Source organism: Argentina anserina, chromosome 5 (assembly GCF_933775445.1).
Source record: "Argentina anserina chromosome 5, drPotAnse1.1, whole genome shotgun sequence".
NCBI lineage: Eukaryota > Viridiplantae > Streptophyta > Magnoliopsida > Rosales > Rosaceae > Argentina > Argentina anserina.
Genome location: NC_065876.1, coordinates 7,925,025 through 7,945,308, shown reverse-complemented (window position 1 = coordinate 7,945,308; position 20,284 = coordinate 7,925,025). Strand labels below are relative to the sequence as shown.

Sequence of the window (20,284 nt, the reverse complement as noted above, 5' to 3'; positions counted from 1 at the left end):
CAAGTTACTTGGGCCTTTTATGAAAGAGGGAGGATTTACCAGTCATTCTCATTGGAGCTTTTGGCCTCTGCATCAACTCCATTTAGAATCGCCAACCCTTAAAGCTTTGAACTCGAGAACTCACAGAACATTTGTTGAGGAATTTTGGGAATTGTATTAAGCAAGCCATATGTGAAATTTGGGTGCAAGAAGCCAGATAGCCATTGCTGATACAAGTTATGCAGATGAATTGAATTTTACATAAGAATTGTTCAATCAAATGTTCGGCTGAAACGACATTGAAGCAGTTATCCACCCTGACTCAGGGTAGGAGTAAAAAATCTCAATTGCTAATCCAACCTCATTGCAGTTGCTGTCGTACTATCAAAATCCGACAAGCGGCCAAGCACGAGCAAGCAACTTTGAAATGATTTTGTTTACCTACTTATTGAGTACGCAATTAGGGACTATCTAACTGGGCTAAAAGGAATTAAAATCAATGAATTAATTGAATTAAGGCTAAACAATTGATTTCCATGTACTCATTGTTGCAAATGAGAAACCAGAGATTGACAATCAAGCTCGGCCCGCTTTTTAGCGGCCCTTCTGAATGGTTTCCGATTTCGCCACCATAAACGGTCTATCCCACCAGAACACCTAAAAATGTTGGTGTCATCTGTACTTGCAACCTTCGTTTGTGTTGCAATAACCCCTTCCTGGTTTGGGCTCATCTTGGACTTTGTGTGCTTGGGAGAGGGCGTTTTTGGTTCTACACATTTCGCATCAGTACATCTACAAAAGAGGCGAGGCCAAACGAGTTACTAAAACGACATGAGGGTCATCAAAATGGGATGAAGGGTCATAGGGATCAACTGACCTCTCATAATCAACAACTGCTGACGTAGACAACGTTTTCTCTTGAGGCTCACATGCAGGACAAATGTAAACCTTCGGTGTGGAATGTAATTTCATACAACCAAAGTGATACCACTCATCACATTTGTCACATGCAATCATTGCTCTCTGATCGTAAGGCTTTCTGCATATGCAATAAAGCATACTCCGTTCTTTCAATAGCTGCACCATTAAACATAGTTGACTTCTGAGTTTCAAGCATAAGATGAGGACACACGATTAAGAAAAAGGCCAAGTCTGTCACCTTAAGTTCCTTCTCTACAAGAACAGGTAAGTTTTCACCCTCTGAAATAAGTTCAAAAACTTTGTCCAGGGGTAGAGCCCCAGCATCAGCCGCAACCTGTGCACATAAAAGACAGTGAGAGAGAGAGAGAGAGAGAGAGAGAGAGAGAGAGAGATTAGCAATGATCTAACCTTCTTAGCCTTATCTGCCCACTGCAAGCCACTACACTTCAGTTCTGTAAGTTTTTGCTTATAGTAATCCGCAGGTGAAATGTTCACAGCCACTCTCTACCACATATTACAAACAAAACTCAGAGTCTTGAACAGTTTAGAGCACAACAAAAATAATTGCTCGAATAAAATCTAAACCGTATAGATAATCATTCTAGTTAAACACTCAATTTAAGTAGGAATTATACACAAAGTTGTGGATTCAACTATTATGAGCTGTGAAGTTCCATGGTTACAGTATGTAAAGGTGGATTCATGTTCGAGATATGTTTTGTGAGAAAGAAACTCCCAGTTATTTCCAAGTCTTGTGCTAACCCTTATTACTGAATTTCAACAGAGTTCCAGAATTGTTGCACGAGAAACCTAATTTGAGAAATAAAAACTTTGTTACATAGTTATACCAGCACGCTGCAGCATATACCTCTTTTAAATGCTGTTGAATCTGTTGGATTGTGGGCTTTTTTGAACCCTCCAGTAATCCATCGACTCTGACTTTCCACGAGTATCTTGACAATGCCAATGTAAGGTTGCAGTAACCCTCATCATCATAAAAACCTTGTAATTCTATGGCCTGCACAACATACCAATTTTATATCAGAAGGCATTCAAGATTTCGCAAAGTATAGTAGTTAAAGATGGCAAATGGAGCTAGCAGGGGAAGAGATACATATTTAAAGAAAACAGTTTTAAACTATGAAAAGCTCCTTCAGTACCTTTAGAGCAGTGGCTAGTTTTTCAAAGATGACACTTAGATCTTTGTCCACATAAGCTAACGCAAAATCTACTATTGCTTCCAAGTGTGCCTTGCATACCCGAGCTTGCTTTAAAATGTCTTTCAATATCTCTCTTTCTTCAATACTGTAAGTGCATAATTATAGTGAGAACTCCTTAATAAGTTTATTGGCGCATAACTAAACAAGTCAACATTACTACAAGAAGTGCTTCAGTAGTCCAATTAATTACCAAACACAGAAATTCTCTTCAGACAGAAGTTCAATAATCTTTTGCATTGCTGGACGGACTACTCCAAAACCCTATACCACCACATAAATGAAATGAATACATAAATAAAAGCTTCCTTTCAAAAGTAAATAGTAACTAACACAGACCTGAGGACTTCCTTCATTTTGCAAAGTTGCAGATACTAAATACTGGCAACACAAGCACACATACTCTGAGTGTTTCCCCCCTACTGTCCAAGATCCTAAGCACCGCAAATGGTAGCTGTCAATACAGAAGATATCAATTTGTAACAGTGGACAATCTCTAGCAAGAACTGATTTCTAATTTAAAATTGTTCAGAGCAAGATCATATTATTGAAGTGCAAAAGTAGGATTCAGTTAACAACTTACTGTCAAAACATCAAAAGTCCTTAAAAAAAAACATTTTGAGGTCAAAGATCCTCAGTATTACAAAATAACAATAAAACCTTACCATTTCTTGCAGGAAGAACAGGTAACAAACTCCTGATCCAGAGAACCCGCGGAGCAGCACGCATAAGAACCTTTATTTTTCAAACTATTTGCGTCGTCATATATATGCATAGAACTATCCAGAGTCTGCCGTAACTGTCACAAAAAATAGAGGTATCTAAATGTTGATGACTTAATGTAAACATCTAAGCATAAAAGAGACATAACGAATTTTAATTTAAAACCTTTTCTAAAGCACCGAGCAGTGAATTCTTCTCCCCGAATCTGAATATATCCATGCAGTGTCTCTTCCACCTCTGAACCCTTTCAACTTCAGATAATATTGAATCTAGTTCTGGGCAATTGAAAGCTCCAGCTATCCCAAACTCCTGAATGTAATTTGGATCGTATTATATAAATTTAGAAATCATTCATGTTGACTACATAAACACTTATAATATCAACCATCAAATATCCCGAGACTTTACACAAATCAGCTCCCTGTATCAAAATTGTTGCTTAAATAAAAAAATAGAAAAGATTTAAGTATCCACTTAATTTCAAGATTCCCACTACCTACCTAGGGGTTTGGTCTAACCGATACTATCCTATGGAGATAGTTAACCCATCCATCATCATAAAATTACTGAAAAATAAGTCATCTGAACCTGTAAACCGTATACACTTGAATGTATAAAATACCTTTAGCTGTAGCATAAGAGACCAGGATCGTTCCCCCAGCCTTAGGCTGAAAAATTGATGCACTTGCTCAAGCCAAGACCTAGAACACAGAAGATTTGATACTTGAGATAATAAAAGCGAAGATCTTTTTAAATATTGAAAGCAGCTGAGTAACATGAATAAAACCATAATAATTTTATGCAAGAATACTAAGATCCCACGGTCAATGAGCAAAAGAATTAAAAGTTGTGATGGAAATTTCAGAAGATAACAAGAAATGAGCAGACACGATTTGACAGGCCTGAGCAGTCCAAAGATACAAGTTTTCAGACTGAATACTTCAAACGTTCATTCTCCTTATCTTTTATTTTCTAACGAATCCTTCACAGTTGTTAAATAATGAGCCAAATTATGTAGAGTCCATAATGAGCCATGGAACAATTTGTCCAAGGTCTTCCAACCAAAAACTTATGTGATTTTGTTTCGATAACTTAAAGAGAAAAAAAAATGTCAAAGACATGAATACTCACTTGTGTTTCTCAATGGCACTTTCAATTTGAGTAACTGTCAGAGGGAAGGACAAACTCCTACTCTGTAACCACAAATAGGCATAATTTAGTAATAAGAGTATTTATATCATCCAGGTCAATTAACTTAAATATGAGCGAGCAAGAGAAGGAGCAAATATTACACCTGAGAATCAGCAAGAACTTCTTCGGCTTCACTAAACTTGCATCTTGTAGAATTGCTAGATGCAGAAATAATCTCTGTAGCTTTCTTAAGCCATTTCACTCCTTCAAACAATGTATCAAAGAGTGCACCCGAGGCATTTGTACAACATGATGCATCACTCATCAAACTCTCAACATCCTAAAAGGAAAAAAAGTTTCCATTAAACTTGGGACTCTAAAATCTATGAAAAAAGATAATCGATCTACTTTGACTGCCAGACACAAAAGCACAAACGGAATACCCTGATGAGTACATATAGCATACAGTCACTCGATCACCGGAACTAAGGTGGCTAATAATAAAGCCTCTTTATCAGTTTGAAAGTTGTATAGCATATGGCGCTGGAAATTTAAGGCAAAAAGATGGAGGAACAAGTCATGGGAGCATTTAATCCTCTGGTGAGATCTCTCATAAGAGTAAATCATTCAGTTGAACATATTCACTTTATTAACAGATAGAACTAAACATGACCATCAAAACTGATTGTTACAGGAATAAAAAGTTTCACCTCCAGAGTAGGAGCAGCAGAGCAGAAAGAGATAGCCTTCTTACACCATTGCAGCATAGAACAAGCGTCCTTGAGTTGTGCATGCTCCACAAAGTCAAAAGTAAGAGATAAACCGGTGTTTTCCAAAGATCCTATCCTTGCAAGTACATGTTCAATCTTGGAAATAAGTCCCTCGCTTATCCCCTCACTAATGACCGTCATATCCAATAGACACCTTGTGTCTTGCAGTAGAGAGCAAACATCATTCTCCCATTCCTCACAGTTCATCAAAACAGTTTCAAGTATCTTTATTTCTTTCATAGATACTTTAAGATTATTCGACTCAGAAATCAACTCCTGCAACATAAGAACACATGGTCATAATTCAAGTCTTATCAGCATTTAACAAAGAAAATATAAAATAGACGTCAGGAACCTTCAAGGTGTCAACTTTCAGCAATGAACTTGAGGCAGATTCCAGAGAACAATGCAGAAGAAATGGTTCAGATTTACTCAACCAGGCCACAGCTTTTGATAGTGCCTCCTTGACGTGAAGGAGAGAAGGTAAAGTCACATGTATGTTTTCCGAACTCCTAAAACATTAGAATCAATATTAGAACCAGAACTTTAACTAATCAATAAAACCTGAAGATGATAAATAAGAACATTTAAGCATGTGAACAACCTAATAACATCCTCAAAGTCAGATATGTGAGCACCATGTGCAAGAATATACTTTCCTCTTTCATCCCATTGGATGGCAGCATCAAGTACTTTGGACATATCAACATATATTTGTTCTCCCTCAATATGTAAACTGAAAGGACAAAACAATTAGAGGGTTAATGCAAAAATAAAGTGTTTTAGTCACTCATAACAGGAATCACGGGGTACATAAGCATACCCTTCTGCATCCACCACCACTTCTTGTATGAAGTCCAGAGACACTTTAGTTTCTCGCATCTGGATTGATGACATGTGATTTATACAAAGTGAGCATTGAGTTGGAGTTCAAGCAACTGTAATAAAACATGAGCAGGAAGAAAGGAACAGGGAGGAGTGGGAATGATGGGGGCACTAATAGAGAAATGGTAGAGGGAGAAGAAAGATGATAGAGCAGTAACTTACCCTCAAAGCCTTTTCCCTGCACCGAGCCTTTTTCAACTCAAACTCAACCAAAGGCATCTGATCAACTGTTTAAATAACAAAGCAACTGTAAGCTATAACATCAATCTATTCTTACATGAGTACTGAAAAAGATAGAATTTCCAACGACCTTGGATCCTCAAAATTTGCCCATCCTTTCGAATGTGCTCCAACTCATCAACTACAATTTGTTGGTCCTCTCTTTCATGAACTTTTATAAGAACTGCTTTAAAACGAGCATTCCAAGAAACAGCATCAGTGTGGTATTGTCTCAAAAGCTTCAACTCCGGTATCTCGACAATAAAAGTATCCCATTCTAGAAGAAGCGCCTCAACATCCTGCAAAAGCCCTACTTTCATATATGCAAGCACTTGAAAATTTTGGAGGTAACACATTAAGCATTTGTGTCTAACCTTGAGGGTAATAGGACCTTTCAAAATTTCAACACAATGAGCTCGACATGATTCAGCTTTCTCTACTAGATCAGAAAGCATTTCTATCTGTGAGAGTTGAACTTCAACTTCTGGAATCTGTTTATTATAAGCAGTTTCCTCAGATCACTATGGAAAAAGAAAAGAAAAATGGTATGCAGTTGCTCACTTTTACTAGAAATAAATAATTACATAAATAATAGAGTCCATGGAATTGAAAAGAAGAAATAAAATAATCAAATTTGAGCAAGATAACAGCGTTTTGAAGTCATCATTACCTCCAATTTTAATTTGTAGAGAAAATCCAGCTTAATTGCAGCGGGCTGTTTCTCTGAGATGCAATTTGTTATGCCTGCTATCCAAAACTGCCCCAACAATGAAGCCAGACTATAATCATTAGTTTGCCATAAACTGAACAATCTAGTAATTCAGACCAAGAGAAATTATAGTCAGGAAACAATCTAGTAATTATACTTTGTAAGCCTAGTAGTCTATTACAAAATATTGGCTTCCATACTGTTGTGAACTGATGATAAACGAGTCAATCAGACAGCTATTAGAGCAATTTATAATCTTCAGTGCTGTACCTTTGCAGATGAAATTTTTTGTTGTAACCTTTCGCTTTCCTTTACATAAACAGGGAACTCACAAACTCTGTTGTACAACAAATCCAACTTGGGGACCTGCAGTATACAGCAAACTTCATTCTTAGAAAGTAATATAACTATTACATTCTGATCTTGAATGAGCTAAGAATGGCACAATAGTTGATCATTAATGTACTCTCGATATAGACCGAGAAGGGAGAGAAAGTAGCAGTGGTATAAGACAGAGGAAGAAAGTAAACGCAACATAATTGAGATTGCTGTAGAGTCTGGTGGTTGTTATTACTTTATTGACTTTTCTAAAACATAACTACCATGCGTAAAAATAGGGTGTCACAAAATGTATTTCTGAAAACTAATATCAATAAAACTGCACACAACATTATAGACATACTTTTGAGCATGAAGACACAGCAGTATTAATTTCTCCTATCAACATCCTTGCCTTTTCAGCATAATCCTGTATTAACAAGTAATAATAAATAAAGAGCACACTGTAAGTTGATAACATGGTTGGCAGGAATAAGATCAAAGTAAAATTGCAACTACTTGCTAAACTCTAACCTTCAAAGTCAGATGCCCAGGCTCATCACAGGGCAACGAATCAAAGCTCAGCAGCTCATTGATATATTCCACATGAATCTTCTCTAGGTCCTTGTCCCGATTAGAGGACCAGCTTTCAATTTTAGATACCGACTTTCTCACATCCTCTGCCCATTTCCGAGCTTCTTTCAAATTATTCGCCATTTCCCGAACCTATATTCCCAATTTAAAGGGAATGAACATCTTTTCGGTGAAGTCAATATTAAAACCAACATGAGAAACAATTACAACTCACATTTTTCATCTCTGAACCAGCCCAAACAAATTGTTCAGCTTCTTTCAATACAGTAACATAGTCTTCTCTGGAATACGGACCCTGGAAAGTCCTGCACGCGCGCAAAAGCCATTGGTCCGCAAGTTGGGCAAAACTAGCGTGACCACCTTTGACCTACATACATTAAATGGTCTCATAAACTAGAAGCATTCAAAAGATACACATAATAGCAAAGGAGGGCATAGAACCGGTAAGGCACAACATTGGTTTATCAGCTTACTTGGGAAGGGAAAGACCTTTAGCACAGCATAAGCTGTTAGCATTTTAAAAAGCAAGCTTTCTTAGATAAATAGTCAACCTTTTTTGTTAAAGCAGTAGGTTCATTGGAGCACTGGAGTTGTCTTTTTTTTGTTCTGGTTTTTGTTGTCTCCTCAGAATAATGTTTATCCACTCCAAGCACCAAATCGTGCAATTCTGCAAGTGTATGGCGATAATGAAGACGGAGCCTGCCAGATTTGCACTCACAAAGACGTTCCGAGTGCTGCACAAAAGGAAAATTTTCAGTCCCACTGGTAAGTTTTTGGTAATCAGTGTAAGGATGATATGTACTGGAAACATAATTCACGTCCAGAATGAGCTTCCACACAACTAATCTGAGAATCGCATACCTCCAGACACACAAATGTGGATGGCCGACAACGACAAACAACACCGGAGAGGTAGAGATATTGCTGGCATATAATGCACATAGGATCCTACCAAATAAAACAGCGGGAAACATCACTATCATCTGACATATAACTAAAATTGCACAGTTTGATTACAAAACAAGGTCTGACTGCACTGTGGTAAATACCTCCTCAGTACCAACATATTCAGGAAATTTCCGAGACGACATTAGAGATGATTTGATGATTCCTTTTCTCCAAAGGCGCTCTCTCCAGGTTTTCTCCTTCTTATATATCCTTACTAATTCTTTCTTCACATAAGGTGATACTCTGCTGTCACAGTTACTCTGCTTAAACAAAATCACTATCAACAGATGTACCGTTGACCTACTTAAAGACGGAGCAATAAACCACCTCTAGTTACAAAACCTATGATAAAAGAGAACCGCTTTTCAAGTTTCTTTATGGGCATCAAGTATAAAACTGCTAGTAAGAACATGGCATACAATATATATTTATAAATGTACCATGTATCCTAACTGCTACCCAGTACACATTATTATGACTTCATACAGAAGAGTTTCAGAGATCAGGCATCAGCCAACATCATATGCCTGGAGTATCATAAAAAAAAAAATGTTTTAGAACAAAGGCCATACACCAAGAGGTCCCCAGAATAAGATTGTTTGGTAGAAACAAAACTCAGTTAAATTGTATTCTTCAATATCGCATAATATCACATATTGTCTTTTATTTGAAGATTGAAATCCATCGGGAAGCATCAGCAGAGAATACATAGACAGTTGACCCATTGATAGAAGCTTCCCCAGAAAACACACTATGGAGATACTATAATAACGAATTCCAACGAGCTAAGGTATCAATTGTAAGCTAAATGTATTCAGAACAAAGGAAAAGACTGGACTAGCCAATTTGTTAAATCTAACTTTGAACAAAAAGATACTTGCAAGTCAGATAATTAATAACCTTGGCTAGCACACAAACAAGCTCCTCGTGAGATAGAACGGCAGTTTTGTGATAAAGCTGATATAGCCCTGCTCCAAACCCACCATGAGGTAGCCAATCGGCAGGGGCAAAATTAACGGCCTCTGCACAGTTCAAACCTGGAAAACCAAAAACCAAAGGGTTATTCTCCATATTTGGATTCACAGGGAACCATCTCAATTGATCAAATAGCAACTTGTAAAACTAAAATGGTATACCAAGATTAAAACCTCCATGGTAAGACCTGGGGAAGGTGATGACAAAATTTCCAGGCTCCTAACAGTATCAAAGAGTCATATCAGGTTTGAAAAAATACCACATCAAAAGTTACTAAAAATAGAGGATAATTCATTTACAAACGCCAATATAACACGTTAATATTTACGGATTAAAAAACAAAAGAAGATAGAAGATAAATTCAAATTTTAAAGGAAAACCATTGATACTGATATGATGTGGAAAAAAAATAAAAATAAATGAAACACCAGAGAAATAGTTATTCATTGATATGTGTGGGGTCATTAAATTTGGTTCAGACCACCTGAAGCAGGATGCTGGTTGTAGCTTCCATAACAACACAAACAAAGCAGATTTGCAGATTCTTAGTTCCGTCTAAATTTTATACCGTATCATCATTTCAGTACCTCATCACTCTTCCTTAACTAGAAGAACAGTAAAAGATAAATGAAGGAGATCTCTGGGGCATGTCTATTTTAAATTGCAACATCGCACAGCACAAATTGTGAAGTTCCTATTGCTGTTCTCAAATCATATTTTCCTTCTATGAGAATCGGGATTAGCAATCTTCCTTAATATATATATTGATGAGTTCTACTTCTTTTAATATCCATCATCAACCAAAGGAAGCAAAAAGAGAAAAAGAGATCTAAAATAAGTTCAAAGTTCTCAAACCTGTAGGACAGTGTATACAGGAACTCCATTCTCTTGCAAAACAGAGGGATTTAACATGGTGACAAGCTGAAAGAGCAAATCAGGCTGTGCATCAAAAAGATCAGGAAGACTGTTACGCATCACCTGCAGAAAATGGAAATCATAAGTCTCGATAGTGAGAAAAGGAATAAAGAGAAACAACGATTAGGTTGTTCACATGATGAATATCAAACATCAACAGCAAGAATACTTTTAAATGAGACAAAAAAGCTATTTTAGACTCGATTCAAAACCCCGAACAAATGACACAATAAGAAAGATACCTTCTCAAAAGCACTGGCTTCACTACCAGGGACACTATACCAGCATTTGGGCTCTCCCCTGAGAAAACCATACAAGCTTGAATAAACAATTTAACAGTAATACCACATCCACAAGATTAAAAAGGTAAAGGGATCTATTAACCCAAACTTAAATGTAAATTTAAAAGTTTAAATGCTAGAACTTGTTTATCAAGGCATCAATATTGTGAAGACTAAGGATACATCAATACATTATGAACAAAAGGAAAAAAATTCTTTCCTATCTCCTCTTTTATTGCTATACATCGCAACCAAGCAGCTCAATGTCAAGGACAAAATCAATAGCAGTAACCTATACAAGCTCTGAAAAAATTACTTTGCCAACGGAGGCAAAGCTATCCTTTTTTATAAACAACGAGACTAACAATAACACTATAATATGGTGTCATCTCAAAATAAGACAGCCAAATTAGACAAGCATAGGACATAACTATAAAATGAAGGTTAATTATGAGCAAACTGATGGAAAAACTTAAAAGCATCAATTATTTATAATCAACTTTCACATTAGAACACATTAGAAACTAAATTATCAGCTAATACTTCAATAAACTTCACATAGTAATCTATATTCAAGGTGACTGAATGCTTCACCTTGACTTATTCCCTGAATTTAAATAGAGTACACTAAATCTAGCTACTGTATAAATGGTTCTGGAAAGTGCCTTGTTTCCTTTCATTGGCTTGATCATACAACTTATTTTCCTAAACCAAAATTATATAATTTGTTTAATGTAGAGCATCAACAGGTGAACAGAAACTAACAGTACTCTTTGGGACCTGAAAAGTCTAGTTTGTCACAGAAGAAGAAAAATCTACTTCTCATTCCCTTCCCTTTTCTGTTCTTTCTGAAATGTCAACTAGTCATACTCATATCATGTCTGTTTGCCTCATATTCTCCCTCTCATTTCTTTCTCTCATCCCACACACAACACATGTGGTAGTCAGGATCTCATCTTGCTCCACAGAATGTGGACACTAAAACCCACTCATGAGCATCTAGCAGATAATTTATTATGCCATTTAAGCCAAAATGATCACAAGTTTGATAACAAAAAGTGCATAGGGAGAACATTATACATACCAGTGATGATAATTCATTGAATAAAAACAATGATCTTCAAAATGCCAGCAAAAAGATGAAAACAACATCCCCATATAGAGCCAAGGCACCATAACACCGGTAATATTATTGTGAATAGCTCTGAGAACTGATCCTTTCAACTTGGGCAAGTTATTGAGATTCCATGGACTACCGCAATATTCATCCCATAACTTGGCATCAACCAACTCTTGTCTCTGGTCATTTACCCGTGGAAAACCACTCCCATAAATGGAAGTATCCAGGTCGCTGCCATACATAACTTCAACCTCACCGATGGAACCCTCTACAATTTCCCAGAACTTTTTCTCTATTTGCACACGAGATGCAGGGCCTGACCCGAACCATTTCTTCTTGGCCCGATCAGCCACACGCCTAAAAGCTTCCAGTGAGAAACGCTTTCCAGGCACAAAACCAAAACAATCTTCATCAGAATTCAAGCAATCAAAGCAATACCAATTCCCCGATGGGATCTGTTTCAAAGGTGGAGAGAGACAGTAAATGTGCCACCCCTTATCGCACCTATCACATAAAAGCATTACTTCCCCGTGCAGCCCACTTCTGCACTGCTCACAAATCTGATCATGCTCCTCCTCTTCCTTCTTTACCTTACGAGCCTTAGCCTTTTCACCATCATTATTATTCATTCGCCTCCTTTTGGAGCTAGAACACTCAGCAATTTGTTCACTCTTCTTCTCCTCCGGCAAACCTCTCTTACAACACCTTGTCCCCTCATTATTCAGCTTATTATAATACTCCTCGTACTCAATCAAATGCTCCAAATACAACTGGTGCAACACATGCTTCGAACACTCAGACACCTTCCTAACCGGCCTCACAAACTTCACAACCTCACCCCACTTCTTTTCCTTCACAACCTTATCAAACCCCCCATACCTCTTCACCGCATTAAACAGCTTACACAAATCCAACTCCTCCCCCTCAAAAACCACCTTCCTCCTCAGCCTCTTCCCACCTTGATCCTCCAAAAACCTATTATACTCCAACTCAAAAGTCGTCGAATCACACGAAGCAGGCCTCACCTGCAACTGATGGATCGCCTGCGTCTTGGTTTGAAAAGTAAACGAATCCAAGTCCAGAGCAAATGGAGGCTTCCAGCTCTCCGGTGGAACTATCCTACAAATCCCATAGGGCTCGGCCTCAGCCCTGATCTTATATATATACTCCAAAGGGTCCCTAAACTCATCCTCACTAGGATAAAACACAGGTGCAGACGGTATGTTCAACGAAGAAGACGAAGCAGAGCTCAAATTGGGCCCCACCACCCCCTTCTCCACAGCCCTAGGTCTGCCTTTACCCATCAACAACAACAACTCCCCTTCTCATCCACACCATATACATACATATATATATATATATAATCACACAGTCACACTTTCCTAGCTTCCTATACAAATTAGACCAAGTACAAAACTATAAATCAGAATTGAAAACCGAAGCAGTAGAGAAGATTAAGCAAAGAGGTTTCTAGGGTCTGCTGCGTGTACCTTTTGTTTTTGCAGATAAAGAGAGAAAAGCAGAGAGGGTTAGAGTGGGTGTGGTGGTGAACTTTCTCTGTTGCTGGGTTTGGTTTCTTGGTCGTGCAATAAAGAAAGCAGAGGTGAGGTGGGGGGTAATATTACGCAAGTGGGTCTTAAAATAGTAAAGATTTACGAAAATGGTAAGAGAAAACTGAAACCGTACTGGGGTTTGAAGAATCGAAGGTTTTAGCTTTTGGTAGATTTTTCTGTGGGCCGGCGCCGTACGTTTCGTCGTTTTGGTGTTCCGTTTAGTTTGGTTTTTTTCGGGGGGAGAGCTTCACGCGCCGCTAGTACAGTGGAATTGGATGGACGGTTGGTATGAAGTCGTGTGGTTGACGGGGAGAGTGGGAGGGTTGCATGGCCGGACTTCCAACTTCTAGTTATGTGCACACGTGTGGGAGAGAGTAAAACGAGAGTTTGATGGATAGAGTTGTTGTGTAAACTCTTTCACTAGAGTGACTGCTTGTGAATGAGCTGAGATGAAGTAAAACTTTCACTTGTTTTGTTAACACAAGACCGCCTAACATCCGTTTAGGCGCTACTTTTGCAACCGTTATACCCAAGTAGGCACTCTACCTTGCGACCTTTTGCCTGTTTCGATGTCCACCTAGCGCGCCTATACGCTTGTTTTACAACCATTTTGCCCACCTAGGGGCTCTGTATGGTTTCATTTCTTTGTGGTATATTGGTGCCCACCTAAGCCCCTAGATGAAGGCATGTGTGAAATGTGATGACAACGACGTTTATGCATCACCATCAATCTCCACTACTACTATGAGAAGCGTTTGTTGATCTTTTTCAACTGTGATGACAATGACGAATGAGTTGTAGAGATTTTGAAATACAAATTCGAACACGTAGAACAAGATTGATGATATCATTCGACTGCCATGGAATGACCATGAGGTGTTGATGGTCGACGCCATTGATCCATTATGGGCCACACCTATGGGTATCTTGCAGCCGCGGTAAAGCTTCAGGCTACAGTGAAGCTATGATGACCAAATCATATTTAGAAATGGGCCTTCGTTTGGAGTCCACCTCTTTAGTGGGCAGAATCTAGGGTTTTACGAAGTTTGGCTAGACTAGTTTTTTATGGCCCAATAATATATCAAAACATGAATCAAAAATAACCGTTCCACTTGGTTGATACCCTTTTATTCGAGCTTCATAGGTGGTGGGTTGTCACATTCCGGAAAAGAATACAAGCAGTATATTTGAGATAATTTAACGATTAGCAAGCATAATACAAGTATTACACTCACTAAGATGATGAAAGACCTGTAAATAATTTTTTTTTCATAATAATAAGAGGAACAAACAACTGTAAATATTTTCGCAAATTCTACAAGTTACAGAGTTTACAAACAAAGTGTGGAAGATGTTGAAATGTCACCGACCCAAATTTAGCAAATGGAACAACCCAAGTAAAAATAACAATTACAAAGGTGACTGAATATTCTAAACAACCTCGGAGAACAAATATAAGAAACAAAGGCGAGGAAGACAAACACAAAGGCAATAAATGAATGTTGACTCTCTATCGATGCTCATAGCTCCAGAATATCAATTATAACATGCAAGACACTATAGTAGGGGTGAGCGTCATCCTCGCTTGCCCAGTAGGGGCCAGCCCACCCATGGGTTTGAAAACCAAAACTAGGTAAGGTAATTATAAAACATTTGGGGGTAGGTTTTGGATCCAAGTAAAATCATTTACTAAAGCATGCAAGTCTTGCAAATATTAGTAGGACCCTTTTATAGGATTGTAATAGATATAACAGAAATGCATGACCGAACCTAACGACTAGGAGGCGAATGAGTCACCTCTTAAGTCGAGGTCAACCGCCCATATTGTTAAAAAAATTCCATTTAAGACAATACTCTAAAATAAATGAATAGCGCGCAAGGTGGAATAGTAACATGGCATTGCCCCTCCGGAGGTTTTACGGTTTCGACACCGAGGGGTCCTGGACCGGTATCTCAGAACCTCATTACTCTCATGTCTATAACATTCTAAACAATCATATTTTAAAAGTTGTCTAGTCTCGGATTTTCACAAGCATTTAATGCATCAATAATAATCTCAATCCCGAGTCCCAGACTATGAATTTTATATAACTGGCCAAAGCAACACGAGAGGGTTAGCTCCCCTACCTGGAATGACGTGCAGAAATCCCGAGTCCAAAACGTAAGCTCCCGCTCCAATCTTACTGCTGCTCCAAGGATCGAACAGCTCTTGTAACACATTTTCTGAATTCCAACGAAATGTAAAAGAGTCAATCTCAAATCCGAGACTCGTAGATTAATGACTCGACCTTCTTTCCTAGTTTAACAAGGAAAGTCAAAGTTTGACTTTCTGTTGACTAAGTCTTTCATAGTTTGACCAGGAGTCGACTATAGGACCTTGTTTGATATTTTATCGACTAATTCTTGGATAACCCGAAAACAGTCTAATTTTAGTCGTCGAATGATACTAAACATGTTTTAAGGTTATTAAAGACACTTAAAACCATATCAACGATTTATTTGATTACCGACACATTTTTTAAGTTAAAGAGTTCTCGATTTCCGAATCTGGTGGAAATCAGAACTATCGTTTAATATTCGTCTCCAAGTCAAAATTATATTTTTACTAAGTTACCTTTACTTATTCAGTAAAACCGTAAAGATCATTTAGTAAAATATTAAAAGGTAACTTATGGTAAAATAATAAAACTGTAAAAGTCAAACAGTAACAGTCAACAGTAAAACAGTAACTCTCTGCCAGAGGAAGAATGGTCATTTCACTCTACGGTAAAATAGTAAAAGGGTAACTATGTAATAGTAAAAACTAGGGGATTTACCCCATGCTTCTCCGATCAGTTTCCGACAGCAAAAGTCGACTTCGTTCAATCAAATTCGACATACAAAACACATACAACTATCACAACAATGCAACAAATCCAAAATACAACCAGAACGAGTGGGTTTGCTACCTCGTCAAATTATCATAAACTATATCGATGATGGTTGAGTTCTCTGCCTACAAAAAATGAGTTGTTGCATTCCAAGCACACCTCAGAGTCTCCATGCGGCTACCATGTCATCCAGATGACAGGATCGGCTCGCCGGCCAGGTGACTCCATGACCAAAATCAAAACAGAAAAGAATGGATAGGGAAAATTAGGAATTAGGACCCGTTTTGAAAGATTTAACAAAGAAATTAAATTAGAAAGGAGGGGACATGGTTGGGCTCACCACTAGCAATCCAAACATGTCACATAAGCTAAGAAGCCTCGCCTGGAAGAGAGTTGCCGACGGTGAGGCATAGCGGCAGTGTGGTGATGTTGATGCAAAAAAGATAAATTGAATTAGGTTTTAGGTATCATGAAATTGAGAGATAAAATGAATGAATAACGAATGAAGATGATTGGGTTTACCCAAAATCGATGACTAAGAGGTCTATAGGAGCTTGAAGCAGCGTTGCAGCTCCGGCTGCTCTCCATTGCTTCAACTCCAATCTCCACCAAAACATGGTTGCAGAGATGATCCAAGGATATGGTTGTGTAGAGAAGAGAGAGGGGTATTTGATGGTGATGACGCATGTGGGCTCTCTTGCCGGACGGCAGCGGTGTGAGGCAAAGAAGGAGTTGGCGATCGGTGTCGGTCTCGGTGAAGAAGAGAGAGGAGAACTCTTTGTTGAGTTGTCAAGCGGAGGGAGAGAAATGAGAAGAGAAAGAGTTAAAAAGAAAAGGAATTGGGCTGAAGACTGGGCCTCGGGTTTGGGTCAGAGGATAAAGCCTAGCGGCTGAATAGCCCAAATCAGGTTATAGACATTGATCCAAACGCTGAGGTTGACGTAATTAAGTTGACAACTAAGTTAAGTCGGGTAAAACAAATTTAAGTAAAACATTTTAAAATACAAGAAAATATTTTGTAAAGTCAATAAAAATAAATTTGAGCATCGGAAACGCTCATAGTGACATGTAGTTTAATATCAACGTATTAAATTACGTTATCGACAAATGTCGATTAGTTAATCCTAATGTGTCGGTTAAACGAGATTAAAAATCTCGAGTATTACATGAGTCTACTAAATTAATAAATGTACTTCAAACCCTCCTCAGAAGGTGGATTTACTTTTGATTGTTATGATCTTAGTTGTAGCTAGATATTGTAGTAGTTATAAGAAGTAAATCTTGTTGTCGGCTCTTACGGTGTAATAGTCATGGTACTATTTGCCGAGATATAGAAAACAATTTTGACTTCTTGATTCAAACAAAATTGTTGATTTCATTTGAAAAATAAAATAATTAATGTCTTTCTTTTTAAGAGAAGGACGTCACTTCATATATCAATTGTAAATATAGGAGTACAACTTAAACATAAAACTCCCTTGAAGGCGGAATGAGCGAGCTATGCAAATCTCCCTAAAAATTCAAGGCTAACCTGAAACCAAGTCGTTATTAAAGCGAAATTGAAATTCATAATTAATAGAAAACCAAGACATGTTAGAAGAAACCCTAACTTCTTATGTGCCGCTACCCATACCACCCTACGTACGTAAATGGGGCTGCCACCAGTGGCGAATGTAAGTTGTAGGCTATCTAAACCCCCTAAGCATATATACATACATACATATATATATATATATATATAAATTGATCAGAGTCATTCTTCTTTTGCTTTGCAAATCTATTGGGGAAGGGAACACGAGAAAGAGCATTAGTTGAAACTAAACCACTAGAGTTAGGATCTTCACCTTTGTCATGCGCGGTATGATCACTTTTGGGAAGAGGCACGACATCATTAGCTTTAGAGGAGGCAGAGTCCTTCTCTATGTCATTAGCATTGAAACTCTCGGCCTCTTTTCCTTTAGAAGGCACGACCTTCTTGTTTTGCTGCAATTGAGCATCCAAGATCCTCACACTTCTTGTCATCATAGCCTTCACGTTAGGATTTGGCTAAGTTTGGCTCGGCAACTTACCTCATTCATGAATCTTGCCCATGAAGTCGATCACTTGTCTCATCTGCTTCTTAAGCTCGGTTATGTCTTTAGAATGAGCTTGTTGACTTGTAACTAAAGCTTGAGTAGCAGAGTTTAAATTTTGTTGCCCTTGAGCAAAGGACTTCAAAAGTTCATCATAGTTAGGTGCAGATGCATTATTCGAACCATGAATGTTAGAGTTAAAGGGAACAGAACCTTGAGGTACCTGAGACCTTACAAAAAAACCCGAAGGACGAGGTCCTTGACCTTGAGCATTGGACGGTTGAGCATTGTTGTTCAAGGATTGTATGTGTTCGAATAAGGATCATACCTAGGCCTTTGTTGCCCCATGAAGTTCAACTCCTCTTCAGTCATTGCACCATTTGGACAATTTTCGATTGTGTGATCTTTGAGTGAACCATTTGGACAATTTTCGATTGTGTGATCTTTGAGTGAACAAATGCCACATGCTTGAGTGTTGATGGTCGAACCATTGAGTGCCTTGACTAGAACGTCAAACTTTCTTTCTAAAGTAGCCATCTGATTTCTTGCATCAACATCATACACCCCACGGCTCTTGCTTCCTCTCTTCTCCTTAGAACTAAATTGACAATTGTTGTCGGCCAAGTCATCAATCAAGGTGTAAGCTTCTTGACTGGTCTTGTTCATGAATGTGCATCCACATGCCGAATCCACCATACTCTTGTTAGTGGTGTCGAGTCCTTTATAGAAGAATTTTACTAAGTCATCCAACGAAATACCATAGTGAGGGCACTTCCTTTGTAGTTCCTGAAATTCCTCCCGTGCCTCATAGAGTGAATCACAATTCTTTTGAGTGAAGTTCTGAATCTTCCTCCTTAGTCTTTTCGTGAGTTGAGCAGGGAAGAATTGTTTCAAGAACTTCCTAGTCATTTCATCCCATGTGGTGATGATTCCCGGAGGAGAGAGTACAACCAACTTTTAGCATCGTCCTTAAGGGTAAATGGAAACAAAAGCAATCTCAAGCCTTCTTGAGACATATGATGAATCGATTGGAGCTTGCAAATGTCCAAGAACTCCCTAAGGTGAACATTAGGGTCTTCCATTGAGGAACCAGAATACTTAGGCAGTTGCCCAAGCAATTGAACCGGAATGGAGAAGCCGGCTTCATTAGGTGGAGTGAAAGCAATGCATGAAGGTGATTCAGGGGTGGTGGGGATGGAAGCATTCTTGAGTGCCATTGGAGCACCAACAAGAACTATATCGCGGTCCGCAATTGTGTCTGACTCTAAATTGAAGATGAAGGGGAAGGAAAGGTCCTCCTCTTTTTCTGATCTAGGTGAAGATTTTAAGATTGAATTGCTTGGAGATGATTCGAGATCTAAGGTTCCACTCGTGAAAGAGTTGTTTAAATCTCTAAGTGCTTGAATTCGATCTTTGAACTCTTGTGTTCTCTTAGATATTTCGGACATGCATAGTTCCTGTAACATGAAAATATAAAAGTTAGCATTGAAGAATACAAAATGAAGAAATGAATCGTGCCCTTCCTTGGTCATATACACGACACACTTATGGAAGAGGCAGACAACTATGTTGTCATGTTACAAAGTTAGTTCTTTACATTTACAAAGTTCATACAATTCACAAGTTCTTTTTGCTATTTCAATGATTGGATGATCGATTGATTCTAAGTTGTAAACCAAGGTGGACATGCAGCCTAAGTATGGATGTCTAGACACAAGATCAAGTCTTTGTTTCAGAATGCCGTATAGCTCAATTAGAGATAGTGAAGATGGTAGGACTCATTTGTTGAACTACGGAGAGCGAACTCCCTATCGACTCCATCACCAAAATGTATGTCAGTCAATAGTTCTCTGAGATCCAATTTTGGTCTCATGCAACAGGGTAATAAAAGAGCATGCCCCTTACTTAGCTGGACTTAAACTTGGGTATTAGACAATTCTCCAAGTATTAATAAAAGCCGCCCTCAACCTCATGCAAAAACTTTGGAAGAAAACATGAGGGGTTGAGGCTAATATTAACAAAAGACACTTTACCTATTCCGTTCGATTTACAACCTACAACAATCATTCATTCAATCATAAAAA

General features: G+C 38.3%; 1 protein-coding gene and 1 non-coding gene across 2 annotated transcripts; one reads left to right on the top strand and one right to left on the bottom strand.

The window, feature by feature from the left end:
• Nucleotides 1–203: 203 nt before the first annotated feature.
• On the bottom strand, nt 204–13,173 carry LOC126793480 (lysine-specific demethylase JMJ17). The gene is made up of 33 exons (XM_050520017.1): nt 11,670–13,173; nt 10,547–10,604; nt 10,245–10,367; nt 9,551–9,608; nt 9,315–9,451; nt 8,516–8,674; nt 8,328–8,414; nt 8,018–8,200; nt 7,681–7,833; nt 7,407–7,598; nt 7,237–7,302; nt 6,825–6,920; nt 6,516–6,602; nt 6,220–6,336; nt 5,937–6,144; nt 5,789–5,853; nt 5,565–5,623; nt 5,346–5,477; nt 5,097–5,253; nt 4,682–5,017; nt 4,135–4,311; nt 3,972–4,033; nt 3,463–3,541; nt 3,006–3,149; nt 2,783–2,916; nt 2,457–2,571; nt 2,311–2,381; nt 2,061–2,205; nt 1,769–1,918; nt 1,309–1,404; nt 1,139–1,234; nt 857–1,056; nt 204–771 (listed from the first exon to the last, which is right to left on the bottom strand). The coding sequence occupies exons 1-33, from the start codon at nt 13,007–13,009 to the stop codon at nt 522–524; spliced, it is 5,532 nt and encodes a 1,843-aa protein (XP_050375974.1). The 5' UTR covers nt 13,010–13,173; the 3' UTR covers nt 204–521.
• Nucleotides 13,174–18,954: 5,781 nt separating this feature from the next.
• LOC126796558 (small nucleolar RNA R71) lies at nt 18,955–19,061 on the top strand. The gene has a single exon (XR_007672399.1). It is a non-coding gene; the product is annotated as a small nucleolar RNA R71 (small nucleolar RNA).
• Nucleotides 19,062–20,284: the final 1,223 nt, after the last annotated feature.